A 17,245-nucleotide genomic window follows, 5' to 3' on the forward strand; every position below is an offset into this window, starting at 1 on the left:
ATAACTGCTTTGTTTTAAAAAAGAATTGCTAATTCTTTTTCACTGGCAATTTAGTATTTCTACATTGTATGGAGTAATGGGTGTGGTTTTGTAATCAAATAAAACATTTGAAAACATTTCTATTGACATTTTATTTATTTATTTTTTTAATATATTTTATTGATTTTTTACAGAGAGGAAGGGAGAGAGATAGAGAGTTAGAAACATCGATGAGAGAGAAACATCGATCAGCTGCCTCCTGCACATCTCCCACTGGGGATGTGCCCGCAACCCAGGTACATGCCCTTGACCGGGATCGAACCTGGGACCCTTCAGTCCGCAGGCCGATGCTCTATCCACTGAGCCAAACCGGTTTCGGCTGAAAACATTTCTAAATTAGGATTAATCACAATGGGCTCAATGAACACTTCTTATTGTCAACTGCCTTCTAGGAAGGAGGAACTAACCACTTAACTTGCTCTACTAGGGAATGGTCATCAGCAGGAAGGCTTGAGCCAATTCATCCTGATATTGATAATTCTCTTTATCAGAAAGAAAACTTCAAGTGAAAAATGTGCATCCAAAGGGCTTGCCAACTGCTACCATTTGACTAGCAGTGGACTTGGGAAGCTAGTATGTGTGAGAAGAGAAAACGCTCACTCCTCCTCCTGAAGCTCAGAATTCATTTATAGAATAAAAATGTGAAATAGTTGACCATTTCTACATTTACAAGAATGTTTCCCCAACCCATGAAGATATAAATTGACTGTTAGAGAAAACAAAAATTTAAGTTCGATTTCTGAAAACTAATAAAAGGAATTTATATGGCTGCATGTATCAATATTTATGATAAACAAAAGGGTTTTTGGTAAATTGTCAGGATTATTTTTTAATGCATATATGCACAAAAGAATATTTTTCTGAATGTGCAGTTTTAAAGCACAAGCTTATATATATAAGTCCAGGAAAACACCAACTTTAGGTTCAAAGTTCTATTATTTGATATTGTGCTTTAGGCATTTTATTAATGAGAACTGAAAACATTCTTTATAAAGACTTATAAATTACTTCATTTCATAATGCAAGTCATTAAGTCTTCAAGTTAAAAATCTTTATAAGTACTTCAACTTTAATGTTTATGAAAGCATATAGTAAAAAAGTTCAACTCTTAATATCTATGACATTCACAAACTAAAAAGTAATTAATTTTCCAATTTGAAATGATTTTATTTTATAGAAGGGCAAAAACATTCTTCCAGTAAACATGGAAACCATTTAAGTTTTAAAAATTTCAAGTTAAAAAAATAATTTTATAAAATTAATCTGAACTGGTTTTATCAGCAAAATTGAAAGCCACAGTGCTTTCAACTGACAACTTCTAAAAAGAAATTCCTAAAGTACATATTATACATATTCCTCTTGCTACACTATTTAGCCAGTGTGTTTCAAAATTCAGATTTAAAAAGGCTTACCTCAAGAATCAGTAAGTTCTTTGTCGTTTATTAGATTCTTCACGTGGGGAATCTGCTAGCATAACTTTAAGTCGGACTCCATTCAGGATCTTTCCATGTAAAGTACTAATCGCATCATTAGCACTTATTCTATCTGCATACTTCGCATACCCCACATTTTTTCCTGACACAAGGTAAACTTCTATCAGGTTACCAAAACGACTGAAACAAAGTAAAAAAAAAAAAAAAAAAATCAACTGACGTTACTAAATACTGCTGCTCAGGTCTAAAAGTTGGGGTCCATTTTGGACTCCCTTTTCACCTCTTTCCCCATATCGTATCTCCTATTCAATCTCACTTCTTAAACATTTCTCTGTCAGTTTCTCTTCATTCTCACTCAGGTTCCTTTTTTCATGAAGACCATCATTACCTTTTCCTTAGGTTACTCTAATATCTTCTTTACTAGTTTCCCTGTCCCTCTCCAATCCATTCCCACTCTGTCTTCTGAGTGATCTTTCTGAAACACAAATATCATTTCCTCCCTAAAAGTCCCTTCAGCAGCTCCTCATTGCCTCCAGAATAAGACAAACTCCTTAAGATACCTTTCTTGACAGTTTCTTGCCCTCTCCAGCTTTATCTTCCCTCAGTCTCAAATTCCATATTCTAATAACCTCTTTCACATTCTCTCTGGCAGCAATAACCACCCACACTCCCAGCTTTCTTTCTGAGTTAAATTGTTTTTATCCTTCAGGTCTCCACTATACCTTACTTCTTTCAGGGAGCCTACTAAGTTCATAGCCTGTCCACTCTTTTCATAGCACTAATCTTACCAGGTTGAAATTCCCTATTTACTTATATGTCTCCTAAATAAGGTTATCTCTAAGACAATAACTATTTTATCTTGTCTACCTATTATAATGTTTTGTTTATATAATGTCTCTAGCATTTAGCATAGTGCCTGCCTGGACCAGAGGACAGGTTCAAGAAATAAACTAAATGAGTCAGCTAAAGGAGAGTCAAAATACTTGAGTTTGAACCACATACCTGACATTTTGTGCAGCTATTTGGTAAGTTTCCTAACTATCTTTTTAATTCACTAACATTGTTGTAAGGCACATGGGAAAAAGAAAAAGTTAAGGTAGGAGCTATATTAAAAACAGAAATAAACAAGAGCCTTCCCCCTTTTTACACTAATTATATGTTCTTCCATACAATCAAGTAATTGTTTACTCAATGAAGTTTTTATAAAATCCTTAAGGATACAACAGAGTATGAACAAAACAGAAGATACTTAGTAAACTTTGTTCATTTAAATTACAACTACAATAAGAAGGTTATGTGGAAAGAATTCTAGAGGACAGGTGTATGCAGATGTATCTTATATGAACAGATGACTTGTCCATTCTACGTATGCTTTTCAAAACAATCCTATGGGTTTATGCCTTAAAAAAAAAAATAACAGGAAATTAATTCTGTGTGGAAACATAGGATGTGTGAATGATAGATAAGGAAATGATCATATATTTTAAAAGGTGATATCAATAGTTTTTTAAAGCACAGAACAAATCATCTCTATCTAATAGGTATTGGATTTAAGAAGTTTCAAGATTGTGAGTGCTTAAAGAACTGGTTTAAACAAATCATATTATAAAATGTAACTTTGTAGAACTGATATCTTACCAGAATATATCCTCTAATACATCTAAAGGTAAAGGATGAGGGTTAAACACGATAAACAGTCTTTCTTTCACAGAAGTTTCAGGAGGGGCTTTTTTTTTGCATGATGGAAGTACAACATCTGTCTGGATTTGAGGCAACTGTGATCCAGAACTTCCTCCAAATTGCTGCTGAAAAGGTGGGTACAAAACGAGAAAAAGAAAAACTACACTTTAGGGATCTTAAGTCAAGTGCTAAAGAGATGAGTATCATGGCACCTATGTGGTCTTTTACTATAGCTCTGAAAATGTTCTTACACAGGTAATAAACCAAGGCCACATTTATTTTATACCCTATGGAAGGTTAAATTCTTACCTACTTACCAGAAATTGCTGCTGACTTGGGTTATTCCACACCACTGATGCAAGCTGTGCAGCTACCATCTGTGTTGCCATTTTTCTAAGGAGACTGGAGATAACAACTGATAATTTACAGAAAACTAGAAATACTGTCTCTTAACAGTAACTTTTGTATGGCCTCCTCACCTGAGAGATTGTTTTATATTTTTATTTTTCAAATCACAAATACCCAAAGCTTGGCTTTAGACATTCCTGGAATGGTACTTACTCTGTGGCATTATTCCCATCATCAATGAAAGAAACACCTATCCGATTTCCAGGAGGGTACTGAAATCCATGTAACTTGTATTTTGCATAAATAGCTGATGCTACATTGAAATACTGAACCACTCCATGACCTAAAACAAAGGTAGATAATATAGAGGAGTTAAAGAGAAAAAAGATTGAATACTTTTGTGGTATTGCCACAAAAATGAAACAATGTAGAAATACCCTAATATCATACAGACAGTAAATACAGAATCAAGTGTGTCAGAAAACAAAGTTCGCTTACACACCTGTGTAATAGCTGTGTTCCTACAAAGCAAAGTATAAGCCAGATTTTGGTAAAAATATGAACATGATATTTTAAGGATAATACCTCCCTTTAAATGCCTCTCTTGAAAAAAGCCTTTCAAAGTCAAAAGGCTTTAAAAATACAAGATGGATTAAGCTAACAATAGATAATAGGCTTAATCAATTAATTAGTTAAAAGTTCAAATGGCTGATATTACAGCCTTGCTTCTATTAAGAGTGGGAAGTATAAAGTAGGTACTTGAAGTGAAGGAAAGAAGTTTCAATTCAAGGTATAAAGTTTAAGAAAAAGAGATGTAGGGCTGAGGAGGATATTTAAGGGTTTATAAATTTGCCTAGCATTAATCAAGAGTATGGATTGCGGAAGCTCAGAGGGAAGGCGAGGGAGGGTGGGTGGGAAGAAGAAGAAAAAAAAAGAGTACAAAGAGAGACCCTATCTTGAGGTTTTTTTTTTTTTTAACAACCAAAAATAGAAAATGCTCTATTTTGTGGGAGTTAAAATATTAAAAAAAAAAAGACTCAGTAGAAAGAAGGCATATTCCCAGGGGTTTATTTATTAAGAAATCACTGTATTTAAAGTTTAAAGCAGATAAAAAGAAAAATTGTCACACAAACAGTATCTAACATATGAAGTCTCATTGGAGAAAAGCCATTTTAACAAAATACACACTTAAAAATAATGTAGACATTATTTTACCATAGTTTGAATAAGGATCTCGTTGAACTTCACAATATTCCAATCCTGGTACTATATCAAAAATGCTGAAAAGCTGCTCTTCAGTGAAAGGAACTCTTGATACAACTGACAGGCGTTTGGAGATAGCTTCTTGGCCTCTGTTGTCATTCTTGTCAAAACTTGAAAATTCAGGTTGTTGCTCTCCAATAATATAGAAAAAAGTAAATCTTTGAATTTCTATACATTCAAGAATTCATTTAACACTTTAGGTACTAGAAAAGAAAATGAACTTTCATTGTGTCCATTCCACTGAACAAAGGCACTGTATTTTGTAGAATGCTCTTGGTAATCAGTACCAACAAAAGGAACCAATGACAAGAAAACTGAAAACTTTTGCCCACTGCCCAGCCTTCAACACAGAAACATAAGCAGAAATGTGTAGACTAATTTCATAGGATTATGTTTAGTATGCGAAACTGCAAAATATGACCTGTTTCTTCTAAAAGAACATTTGTGCCAAATGACATTCACAGTCTTTACTTTCACCACTCATTTCCCCCCTTTTCCTAGCTTCCTACTTTTGTTATTCCTCTCCTTTCTCTAGCTCTAATTTTAAAGCAACAGTGGCTTAGGGACACAATTTTAGGATTCAATACTGAGGAAATATCTGTCTATGTCTTTCATACTTTTTTGGCCAGCTGCGTAGAGATAGCAGCTCACCCAAAAAGGTGGTAGTGACAATTTAATATTGAAAAATGCATAACTAACCATAGAAAACTATAAAGAAAGTAAGTTAAAATAAGTGTTAAATATTAAGGACATGAGAAGTCATGACAAACTAAAAACAAAACAAAACAAAAGCACCACTACAGTTATGACTTTTATTCACTAAGTGATATATTACAGACTGCTGATAAAATAATACTTTTAAAAAGTCAGCTGAGATTGTATGTACTACTTCCACTATAAGGTAAAGGTAGCTCACTTACCAAATGGAAACATATTTATTCTAGGTTCATGTCCCAAAGTCTCCTGCCTCATATTACTATAATAATCTTGTTCTGAGGATTCAGATGCTTTATTTTTGGGTTCAGCCAAGATTGCCCTAAAACCTGAAAAGAGAATCCATGAATTTCAAGCTTCATAGCAATTTAACATACCTGTAAATATACTTGATTGCTAGTGATTGACTCAGCTTTATAAATACAGGGTGTCCCCCCAAAAATGTATACACACTTTGAATAATTATTCATTCTAATGGGTTAAATCTGAAAAGAAACATCAATTGAGCTATCAAAAAAATGTATGTGTATACATTTCTGGGGGATACCCTGTATAATTGTATAAAACAAAATATATATAATTGCCATCTCCACCAGACCCTACTTCTTTGCTTTTAGGAATATAAAAAATGTCAAATAAAAAACAGCAAGAATTCCAAATTATGGGTCAATGTAAGACATGAAGGATCAGCAATTCTATGCTACTCTTTCTAATCTCCCCTAACTACAGATGACATCATCATTCACTGTCCCAGGCTCCTCAACATCAAATCCTATAGGCTTCTTAACATTAAACCTGTCATCAAGATTATTCCTTTGAAATACACTAAGATGTGTTATATTTCACTCTAACTTCCCTGCCTGTTTTTAATTTAGATTCTCTTCAATTAATTACAACAATCCTTCAACTGGTCTCTTCGCCTATGGATCCAGGATTTTAAATAAGGATGCAAGAATGAGCTTCAAAAGGTGGGAAGGTTCCTTCATGAACCTTCTGAAACTCGAAACAAAATGCTTATGCATATGGACATGTTTCAAAGAAGAAGGTTCACAGCTCCCATTGTATTATTCAATGGCTTCAAAAAGGATGAAAGTAGCCGGTTTGAATTCTTTACCTGGAAATCCATCCTTGATATTGTGGTTAGATCAACTGTACTGAAATAGTTTTTATTTTTCTCCTTTTAAAACAATCTACAAGGCAATCCAAAGTAGCTCTCACCTTCTGTCCAGCCTACTCCCCATCACATGCAAATCCAACTTCCAATGTATTCCCATGTTCATTCAGTGTACTTGTTTTTCACCTGTTAGATTATTTTCAGTATCTTTAAGTTCTCAATAAATGTTTATTAAGGGTTTATTACTATACTAGGTACTTGGGATGACAGAAATAGACAAATAAGACATACACTTTGCTTTCAAAGAGCTTTTAAAAATTCTTTTATTCTTTATATTTTGCCCTTTAGATCTTGGCTATGTAATATAGCTATAAATTCCTTAAATGACAAGATTATTTTATATTTCATTTGTAAGCCTCTTCTTAACCTATTGATGAGTATACTATAGGTATTCAATTAATGCTGAGTGAGAAATTTAGAAGGCTCTGAGAGCAAATTTTGGTGTGTACCTTAGGGTTACCTAATTAACAACAATTATTTGCAGTATGTATAAATTTTTATATCCTGAAACACACTAATTTAATTACTGCATATCGCATTTCTAAAGGTCAATATATCTAGAAGTATCACAGTAAGGAAAATTCTCCTTGGCTGCTGCTGCTTTTTTTTAAATTTTATTAATCCTCACCTGAGGATTTTTTCTATTGTTCTCAGAGTGGATGGGAGGGAGGGAGAGAGAGAGAGAAACATCAATGTTAGAGAGACATATTGATTGATTACCTCCCACAAGCGCCAGGACCTGAGTGGGGAATGAACCTGCAACCCAGGTACATAACCTTAACCTGAAATCGAACCTGTGACCTTTCAGTGCCCTGGCTGATGCTCTAACTGAGCAACACCAGCCAGGGCTCTTCTTTATCATTCTTATTCTCCATGATGTGTACCAGGCAACAGCAGATCTAATCAATGTCACTATAGCTTGAAATTAACTCAATGTATATTTACTTACCTATATTAGCAAACTTATAAATGCTATCCTTAACCTAGGTTTGTTAGTATACTAAATTCTATTTAGAGTTTAGGCAAAATATGAATAAATATTAAAACTTATTGAGTTTATTTTAATATGAATATTTTTAAAAAACACCTGAAAGGGTAGATCAATTTCTTAAATACTTAATATTGTAAAATATGTACTTAAAAAAAAAACCCACAAAAAAACAATCCAGCCCTAGCCAGCTTGGCTCAGTGGATAGAGCGTCGGCCTGCGGACTGAAGGGTCCCAGGTTCGATTCTAGCCTAGGGCACGTGCCTGGGTTGTGGGTTCGATCCCCAGTCGGGGGCGTGCAGGAGGCAGCCAATCATTCTCTCGCATCATTGATGTTTCTATCTATCTCTCCCTCTTCCTTCCTCTCTGAAATCAATAAAGAAATATATTAAAAACAAAAGAACATCAAAAAAACCAATCCAAACCTATAGAAATAATAACCAAAATATGACAACAACATTTTCACTTACTGAGCTAATATAGTTGCTATTTCTTTTCAAGATGGTGCCTCAATGAAAGCTTAATCATAGCCCAAAATAATTTTCATCTGAGGGCTATATATATTTAAACTCCCAATGCTAAGATTAAATTAGTAGATATGATTATTAACAAAAACCAGTATTAGATTCAGTTATTGAGAATAATTGTAATTTTAAAAAAGTTTTTAACAATGTTAAACAAACACATACTTACTTCGATCACAGTTTTCTATTGCTTGGGCAGCTTGTGATGGTTTTAAGTATCGAACATAGCCCAAACCTTTACTTTCTCCAGTCATTTTATTCTTAATAATGCTGCAATACTCGATATCTCCATACACCTATGAGAGTTAAAAAAAAAAGAGAGATCTTAGAAGAGTCAAAATTAATAACTGAACAGGGATTATCTCAGAACTATTTAAAATTTATTTATACCTCTTATTTGCCAAAAAAAGAAATTAGAGTTAGAATTTAAAGTCATTTTTAATAATGGACTTACAATGCCACAAACTAATGAAGCACTAGAAAAATAACCATAATAATGACATAACCAAATAATAACCAAAATAATGAAAATGTTTATTTAGTGAGCATTTGCTTTATATATACTATCTTATTGTTACAACAGTCCTTCGAGATATATATAGGATGTCCCCTAAATGTATACACACACTTTGATTATAAAAGCAGTATCTATTAAAATACATTTGATTTTCAAACTGAGCCATCAGCTGTTAAAATGTGTATATATTTTGGGGGGTCACCCTATATATATATATTTTACTGCTTATTTCACAGAAAAGGAAGCTGGGCCTTAGAGAAATCAAATAACTTGCCCAAGTTATAAAGGGAGAGTAAGAATTTGAACAGTCTGAGAGCTGCAAAGTCTTGCTCATTAGTGGTTAAGAGCAGAGGCTCTGGAAATGAACCTTCTGGTTCAAATCTTGGCCCAGCCACTTATTAACTAAGTGGTTTAGTTATCTTCTCTGTGGCTGTCTCCGTACCTGTTAATTGGTACTAATAGCTCTACCTACCTCACAGAGTTAATTTAAAGGTTATGTGAACTAATACACCAAGATGCTCGTATGTATTTTCCAGTTTTTATATAGTCTATAATTTTTAAAGTTACTTTATTCTAGGTTTAATACAGATTGAAAAAGATAGCTTAAAAATAGTTATTTAATTCCCACCACCAATCTAATGATCTAACTCACATCACACTTTAGATTTAGTAACCGTGCAACCAATTTAGGATTGAGTTATCAAATGCTAGCCAATTAGAAAACGTAAGTACCTTAAATTTTTCCCGTAGATCTTCTTCTGTGTAGGACTTTGGTATCATAACAAATATTCTTGTAAGTTCTTCATCTTCTACATCTCGGTGATTTCCAGATGATCTGGACTGAGCAATTAAAACCTAAGAAACAAATAAATTCCACAAAATAATGTGAAAATAATCAGTTGTTTTCCTATTCTTTTTAAAAAATATTTTTATTGATTTCAGACAGGAAGGGAGAGAAACATCAATGATGAGAATCATTGATTGGCTGCCTCCTGCACGCCCCCTACTGGGGATTGAGCCCACAACCCAGGCATGTGCCCTTGACTGGAATCGAACCTGGGACCTCTGCAGGCCAACACTCTGTTCACTGACCCAAATCAGCTAGGGCCTTATTCCTTAAGTATACTTAATTCATTATTAGTATGAAGTTCATGGTAGGTTAATGTAATAAGGTAAAATGAAAAAATTTTAAGCAATCTTTATTGCAATGACTTTAAAAAAAATCCTCACCCAAGGATATGTTTGATTTTAGAGAGAGAAAGGGAGAAACATCTATTGGTTTTTCCCATATGTACCCACCAGACTGGAGATCGAACTGGAAACCTTTTTGGTGTATGGGAAGATGCTCTAACCAACTGAGGCACCTGGCTGGGCTGCAGTGACTTCCTATATGAGCTACTAGAGGCCTGTGGCACGAAATTCGCCCCCCCCCCCCCCCCCCCCCCCCCCCCGCAGGGGGGATTCCTCAGCCCGGCCTGCGCCCTCTCGCAGGCCTGCACCCTCTCGCAGTCCGAGAGCCCTTGGGGAGCAGGCCTAAGTTGTCAGTTCGACATCCTTAGTGCTGCCACGGAGGCAGGGGAGGCTCCTGCCACTGCCGCTGCGCTTGCCAGCCATGAGCCCTGCTTCTGGCTGAGTGGTGCTCCTCCTGTGGGAGCGCACTGACCCCCAGGAGACAGCTCCTGCGTTGAGTGTCTGCCCCCTGGTGGCCAGTGCATGTCATAGTGACCGGTCTTTCTGCCATTCAGTCTATTTTATTATTTTATTATATATTCGGTCTTTTATTATATAGGATTACCAATCTCTGCACTATTTTTTCCAAATGTATTTTTACGTTTGGATTCTGGTTTACCAAAAATAGTGAATGCACTGAAAAAGAATGTGTACTCTGCAGTTATTGGGTAATGTTCACTAAATGCCAATTTATAGTTAACTAGAGGTCCGGTGAACTAAATTTGTGCATTAGAGGAGGTGGGGAGTCCCTCATCCCAGACTGCGAGCAGATGCAGGCCAGGCCGACGGACCCCACCAGTGCATGATTGGGGCCAGGGAGGGATGCAGGAGATTGGCCAGCCAGGGAGGGACTGAGGGAGGGCTTCAGGGCGTGTCCAGCCCATCTCACTCAGTCCCGATCAGCTGAACCCCAGCAGCAAGCTAACCTACCGTCAGAGCATCTGCCCCCTGGTGGTCAGTGCATGTCATAGCGAGCGGTTGAGCGGCCTTAGCATATCATTAGTATATTACACTTTGATTGGCTGAATGGCCGACCAGACACTTAGTGTATTAGGCTTTTATTATATAGGATAGTGTTATTAAAATGTTACATATCTACTGATTTTGTCTACTAGTTCCATCAGATACTGAGAGGAATGTATAAAAATCTGATTGTGAATTTGTCTCCTTAGTTCTATCAATAATGTATAATGTATTTTGAAACTCTATTATTGGCTACATAAACAATATGGATTGTTATGTACTTTTTGACTGATATTTTTTATATCTGTTAATACTCCTCTCCTGTTGAAGATAATTTTGTCTGATACCACACCAGCTGTTTCTATTCTTTTACTTTCAACCACTTTGTATTTTTTATACCCAAAGTGTCTCTTGTAAATAGCATTTAGTTCATTCTTTTTTTTTAATCCTGACAATCTACTTTTTTCAAAAGATTTTTTTCTTGATATTTAAGCAAGAAAAACACTGATCAACTGCCTTCTGCACCCCACTACTGGGAACCCAGCCCACAACCAGGGCATGTGCCCCAATGGGAAACTGAACTGGCAACCTTTTCATGGTAAGATCTAGTGCATGGGAAGATGCCCAACCAATTGAGCCACACCAGCCAAGGTGACAATCTCTGCCTCTTCATTGGAATGTTTAGTATATTTGTTTAATGTAATATTTGACATAGTTGGCTTTAATTCTAGATGGTCATATTCTTAATTTTTTTCTATCATCAATCTTCTTTAAAAAAAAAAAAAGATAGCTCTGGCCAGGTGGCTCAATTAGTTGGAGCATCATCCAGTACACCAAAAGGTTGTGGGTTCGATTCCTGGTCAGGGCACATATCTAGGTTTTTTAATCCTTGGTGGATTTAAAAAAAAAATATTACCATACTCTGAATCATCTCAGTGACAATGCAAATGATGTACTGAGTAAGAAAATATATAGAATGATTTGAGGCTCTATTTTTCTACTATTGATAATTGAGTTTTATTGAAACATCATCTATGGCATTAGATTATTACTAGGAATTTAATTTTATATTGCTCTAATTTGTAAAATTGTCTTGGTTTTATATCAGGGGTGGGGAACATGCAGCCCACAGGTCGTATAAGGCATGCAAAATCATTTGGTCTGGCCCTGCCAAAGCATTAGGGATAAGTTAATTAAATGTTTGACCAAATAGAGCAGGCTAATTTTTAAGTTGATAATTTTGTATGGCCCGAGAATGATGTTATAAATATCCCCCCCACCAAAAAAAAGCTCCCCACCTGTTTTATATTATTCCAGAGTAATATTAAAATCTCGAAATAGGATTGTGGATTTGTATATAGAGTTATATACAAAAATTTTAATGGCTAGTTTTATTTTTATAACTTGAGGAAAAGTAATAAAATTAATATAAATTGCTACACAAAGGCTTTTGAGGTTTTTTTCTTCTTTTAAAGGGGGGGGGCTCTATGTCATTTAAGAATGACAAAATCTGGACCTATGGTATTATAGAGTAAGAGGCAGCAACTAAAAAACTCAGAGCTTATAAAGCCATGAGATTTCAGGAATATTAAAAAAGAAGGTGTACATGGCTCATGGACACAGATAATGGGTAGGTGAGGGCCTGGGGGGGGGGGTGGGGGGTGAGGGCGGGCTGGAGGGGGTCAAAGGGGGGAAAAAAGGGGACATATGTAATACTTTCAACAATAAAGGATTTTTTTTTAAAGAAGAAGGTTGAAATGTTTGCTTGGAAAACAGCTGTCACAGAGGTGTGGAACTTGCTTACAAGACACAGTCAGATATATATCCCCAGGTAAAGTCTACTTCCAATTTCAGTAAATCTTCACTGTATGTCCACTATATTATGAAATATTATTAACACTGACTAATGGGGAAATGGCCCTCTATAAAGTCAGTCTAGTGGACAACAGGGAACCTGTAAGTATATGGGAGGATACCAGAGAGGGAAAAGGAGTCTCAGGTAGTAAGACTTGAGATGGAAGTGCCATCAGATCACATATTTCTAAATATTAGCAGACTGGAATGTTTCATATACCTGATAAAGGAGACAGTATGTAAGTAGACAACATGTATCATTAATCTCCTAATGGATGAGTCCTGAGATTTTATGTTCACAGACTATGGGTTCTAAGAGACATTCTTGCAAAGCTAAAAACCAATTATTTTTCTCTTGTATTTCCTAGGTTTACTGTTTTCCTTTAGATAATGTAGCTAGTAACAAAATGACTTTTACTTGGACATCTACTGGCTGTAGGCCTGGTGCTGTAATTTTGTAATTTGTCTTGTAGGTAGATCCTTTGGAATTTTGCAAAAGCAAAGTACATGAAAAAAATTAAAGCTGAATTAATTTAACTGGGAATACTGAAAAAAAAAAATTACATTCCCGTGGAAGACAGCTCAAGCTGCAGCTGCTGAACAATGAACTTAAGACTGTCTAGCTGGGCACTGTAGTGAAACAACCCTCTGCCTGAAAATGAGTGAACAAAAATGTGAAAAACAGAATTTAAACTTTTATTATCTTTGGGAGTAATTTAATTTCTCTGTGGCTAAAAGGGAAGGTGCATTTCAGTGTTGGGAATTTTACTTCTCTTATAGTAATTTAATGATGGAAAGGAGATCTATGAGTTTCAAATTTGGAGCACGTTTTCAGTTATAATCTCTGTGGTTATGTTACTCAAAAGTATAAAAACCCTCTTCCCCAAGATCATAATTGGAAGAAGATGAAAATGATCAATCTATGCCCTAACCGGTTTGGCTCAGTGGATAGAGCATCAGCCTGTGGACTGAAGGGTCCCAGGTTCGATTCCAGTCAAGGGCATGTACCTTGGTTGCAGGTACATCCCCAGTTAGGGGGTGTGCAGGAGGCAGCTGATCCATGTTTCTCTCTCACCGATATTTCTGACTCTCTATCCCTCTCCCTTCCTCTCTGTAAAAAATTAATAAAATACATTTAAAAAAAGAAAAGAAAATGATCAATCTAATGCAGGAGTCAGCAAACTACAGCCTTGTTTTTCTACAGCCTAGAACCTAAGTTGTTTTTATATTTTTAAAGGGCCGTTGAAAATAAAGAGTACTTGACAGACTGTATGTGGCTCACAAGGCCTAAATATTTACTATCTGAACCTTTAGAAAACAAGTTTGCAAATCCCCGATCTAGAATATGCTGTGGCCTTACAATTAGTTTTGTTGAGGATCTGTTGTCACCCATGTCAAAGGGTTGGAGAGGTGGGCGTGTCTACTGTTGTTGATGCAGTCCCAGGCACCTCCTCTTTTGCACAAGGGGGTAAAGAAAAGACCTCCAGAAATGGAAATATGTGTTTCATGTATGTAAGTCCATATTGGTAATATTCTTCTCATTTGCTGTAGTAAGTGGAAAAAACTTTGAGAAAGCAGAATTCTGTGGAAAGCTACCTAGTTCTGCAGGACAGGCGAAGGGTACACCGTAAAGCAACTGCTAGATTCTCCGTTCACAGCAAGTAAGGAATGACATCTCGGCAACAACAAGGATATAGGAGGGCTTACCTTGTACCAGGCACTGTGCTAAAAGCAGAGCCTGTCATATAACCCTCAAAACTACCTTTCCTGCCATGTGTCATTTACCTTAATTTTACAGACAAGTGAAGAAACTTAGTATAAATACCCCCAGGGTGAACTAAGTACACAAAGCATCACGTAATACAACTACACTACCATCCATCACAATGAGTCGGCTCTTCTTAAGGCAGTTCACTTGGGTTTGCTTTCCAAGAAGAGCGGCAGTAACAGGACACAGGCTCTTCATACCTTCACCGATAGGGCTTATTTAAAATGGTTTTGAAAATCCCAAAAAGGGATAAATATGTAATATGAGCCATTTTAATCACCTGCACTTAAATATTATATACATTTGTCAGGCAGTGGGAAAATGCCCAACACCAGAGAGCCACAGTTGAATGCACTCGTATCAAGTTGTTAAACCCCATACCTAACTGTGGAAAAGCAGAGTCATCTGTGTTTATAATGGTCAACTGGGGGGGGGGGGGGGTGTTGTTCTGAGAGAGGAGGGTCAGAGAAGCCCTCGAAGTAGGCCAGGGCCAGAGCTGGGCCAGGAATCCCGAGGTTCAGATCGGGGACCGTGGGCGTAGTGGGTGAGGGGGCGTGGCCGGAGGCGCCACAGCAGCCGGGCCGGACCCGCACCTCCCCCCCGCCCCCTCCCCCATCCCTGCACCCCGACGCAGGCGCGCGAGCGGTCCTGAAAATCCCTCTTCCCAAGGCCGTCCTCCCCGCCCCTCGTCCCCAGAGTGCCAGGTGCCGCCTAGTCCGCTCCCGGGAGCAGACAGGCTCCCACTGCCCGACCCCGACCCAGCTGCGGGGGGAGGGAGGCCCGAGACCCATCCCCACCCCCGAACACCGTCCCCGCGGGTATCCCGACCCGGGCACGCACCTTGATGGGCTTGGTATCATAGGGGCCGAGGCACCGGCCATGCATCTCCTCCATGGCCCTACAGGCCTGCGAGCTGCGTGCGAACTTGATGAAGGCGATGCCCTTTGACTCCTTGGTGTGCTTGTCCCGCACCACCCAGATATCCTGGATCTCGCCGAAGGGGGAGAAGCGCTCCCGCAGGACCGACTCGGGCGTGTACTTGCTGATCACCAGGAAGATGCGGCTGTTGGGCGGCTCGTCCAGGCTGTCCACGCCCGGGCGGAAGCCTCCGCCGCTCGCACAGCTGCCTGCTTCGTCCATGGTGCCCCGCCGGACGCGGGAGCCAGGCCCGCCACCGCCGCCGTTGCACACCTGGCCGTTGCGGATCCGGCGCTCCGCTTCCGGAAGACGTAAGAGTCTGGCGCTGTCCCGCTGTGCGGCTGCCGGCTTCTGGCGAGCGGCCTGCAGCGCCCCCTGGCGACCCGGAGGAGCCTGACTCAGTCCTGGTCTTGAATCCAGTGGAGCCCAAGTCCAAACATCAGGTGTGCAACCCTGTACCCGGTGGCCAGAGCAGCCTAGTCTGTCGCACGGGCTTTTCCAACTCTGGCTTTACACCACCCTCAGAGGATTCTTTCCCCAAACTTGCCATCTTGGTCATCAGCTCAAAAGAGAACCATAGAATTAACATGGAAAAGCCTTAATGCTGAAAGGAACCTTTGAGCTCATCCAATTCCAGTCTCATTTATTGAGAAAATTGGGATGAGGAAACTGAGGCTCGTGGAATAGCCCATGGTAACAGAGTTACAGGTAACAGAGCCCAAACCGGAACCGATGCCTCTGCTAATCTGCTCAGCTCCCACAAGCACCCCTGGGCGTTTGAGAGCAGAAAGGGTAGACTACTCAACTGTGAAACGAGGAGAAATGGTAAGGTGTAGGTAACGCGCATAACTTCTAAGGCTTCGTGTTAATGGGCCTTGAGGAGAGGTTTTCAGAAAACTAGCAAAAACCCAGAAATAAGGCCTGGATATAGCATTGGCAGCAGAATGAAGGGAAAGGAATAAACCAGAAAGCGGTCCTGGAGCCGAGCTCTTTGTTCCTTGACTGCTAAGATCTGGGTTGCTATGAACTTAGAGAAATATTGTGTGCCAACTATGTTCCAGGCTCTGGTCAAGGAGCTAGACATATAATGTGGAATAGCAAGGACATGATTCCTGCCCTCAGAGAACTTCTATTCTATTATGGAAATCTTACATGAAAATATATAATGCAAAGTAATGTCAGATTGTGTTCAATGCTTTTGCCTGAACTGTGTGAGCTTGGACAAGTTACCTCACATTTCCAACTGCAGTTTCCTCAACTGTAAAGTAGAAATAATCTTACCTATTTAATGGGGTAGTTTTCCAGCTTAATTCATTCATTCATCCATTCATCTAAAACAAATGTTTTTGATTGCCTGCAAATGTTTTTGATGTGTTAGGTACTGAGCTATACTGAAGTGATATAGTATTGAACAAAATGGTCACTCTGCTTCGCTCATGCAGTTAATAGTTTAAGCTTGTATAGTTAGGAGTATATGAGAAAATATATATGAAACGAATAGCTTAGAGATCAAATGAGATAATATATGTACAATGGCACAATGGAGATGTATTTTCTCGCTCTCTTTGACTATGGCGTTCGCTCCCCAACTCTGGGTATTGCATAACTGTGTGATGACAACTAACAGTCAGGCATTCTGGGTTCTCCCCCTGAATTTAGCACAAGATTCTGACAGTTTCTCCCTGCATTTCATTCCACATTTTTAAAAAGAAGGGCTCCATTTACCCTGGAGCTTAGCAAGTCAAGGAGGTATTTTCTTAAAAATTTATTTATTCTTTATTGATTAAAGTATTACATATGTATCCTTTTCCCCCCAAGTCAAGGACGTATTT

The 17,245-nt window shown here is 38.2% G+C and overlaps 2 protein-coding genes across 4 annotated transcripts in view; one reads left to right on the forward strand and one right to left on the reverse strand.

Moving 5' to 3' along the window:
* Positions 1-17,245, forward strand: part of PRKRA (protein activator of interferon induced protein kinase EIF2AK2) — a 375,739-nt gene that overhangs the window by 266,969 nt on the left and 91,525 nt on the right. The gene's annotated exons all lie outside the window — the stretch shown is intronic.
* Positions 1,452-15,702, reverse strand: RBM45 (RNA binding motif protein 45). 3 transcript variants are annotated; one of them, XM_070422680.1, is made up of 9 exons: positions 15,336-15,700; positions 9,413-9,535; positions 8,333-8,459; positions 5,684-5,806; positions 4,716-4,895; positions 3,714-3,843; positions 3,470-3,554; positions 3,111-3,274; positions 1,452-1,652 (listed from the first exon to the last, which is right to left on the reverse strand). In XM_070422680.1, exons 1-9 carry the CDS (start codon positions 15,633-15,635, stop codon positions 1,460-1,462), a joined length of 1,425 nt encoding a protein of 474 aa, XP_070278781.1. In that variant the 5' UTR covers positions 15,636-15,700; the 3' UTR covers positions 1,452-1,459. The 3 variants fall into 3 exon arrangements, 2 of the variants coding, with proteins under 2 accessions (XP_070278781.1, XP_070278780.1); XM_070422679.1 differs by having other exon boundaries at positions 3,111-3,277; XR_011472418.1 differs by having other exon boundaries at positions 1,564-1,652; positions 3,111-3,277; positions 3,462-3,554; positions 15,336-15,702.

The sequence above is a fragment of the Myotis yumanensis genome, unplaced genomic scaffold (genome assembly GCF_028538775.1).
Source record: "Myotis yumanensis isolate MYYU_CA2020_CCGP unplaced genomic scaffold, mMyoYum1.0.hap1 SCAF_8, whole genome shotgun sequence".
Classification (NCBI taxonomy): Eukaryota; Metazoa; Chordata; class Mammalia; order Chiroptera; family Vespertilionidae; genus Myotis; species Myotis yumanensis.

Coding starts and splice junctions, on each gene's coding strand:
- RBM45 (XM_070422679.1), bottom strand. CDS start 15,635: ATGGACGAAGCAGGCAGCTGTGCGAGCGGCGGAGGCTTCCGCCCGGGC. Junction 5,807..8,332: donor AATAGAAAACTGTGATCGAA/GTAAGTATGTGT, acceptor TTCTCTTTTCAG/GTTTTAGGGCAATCTTGGCT. Junction 3,555..3,713: donor GATGGGAATAATGCCACAGA/GTAAGTACCATT, acceptor TGTTATCTCCAG/TCTCCTTAGAAAAATGGCAA.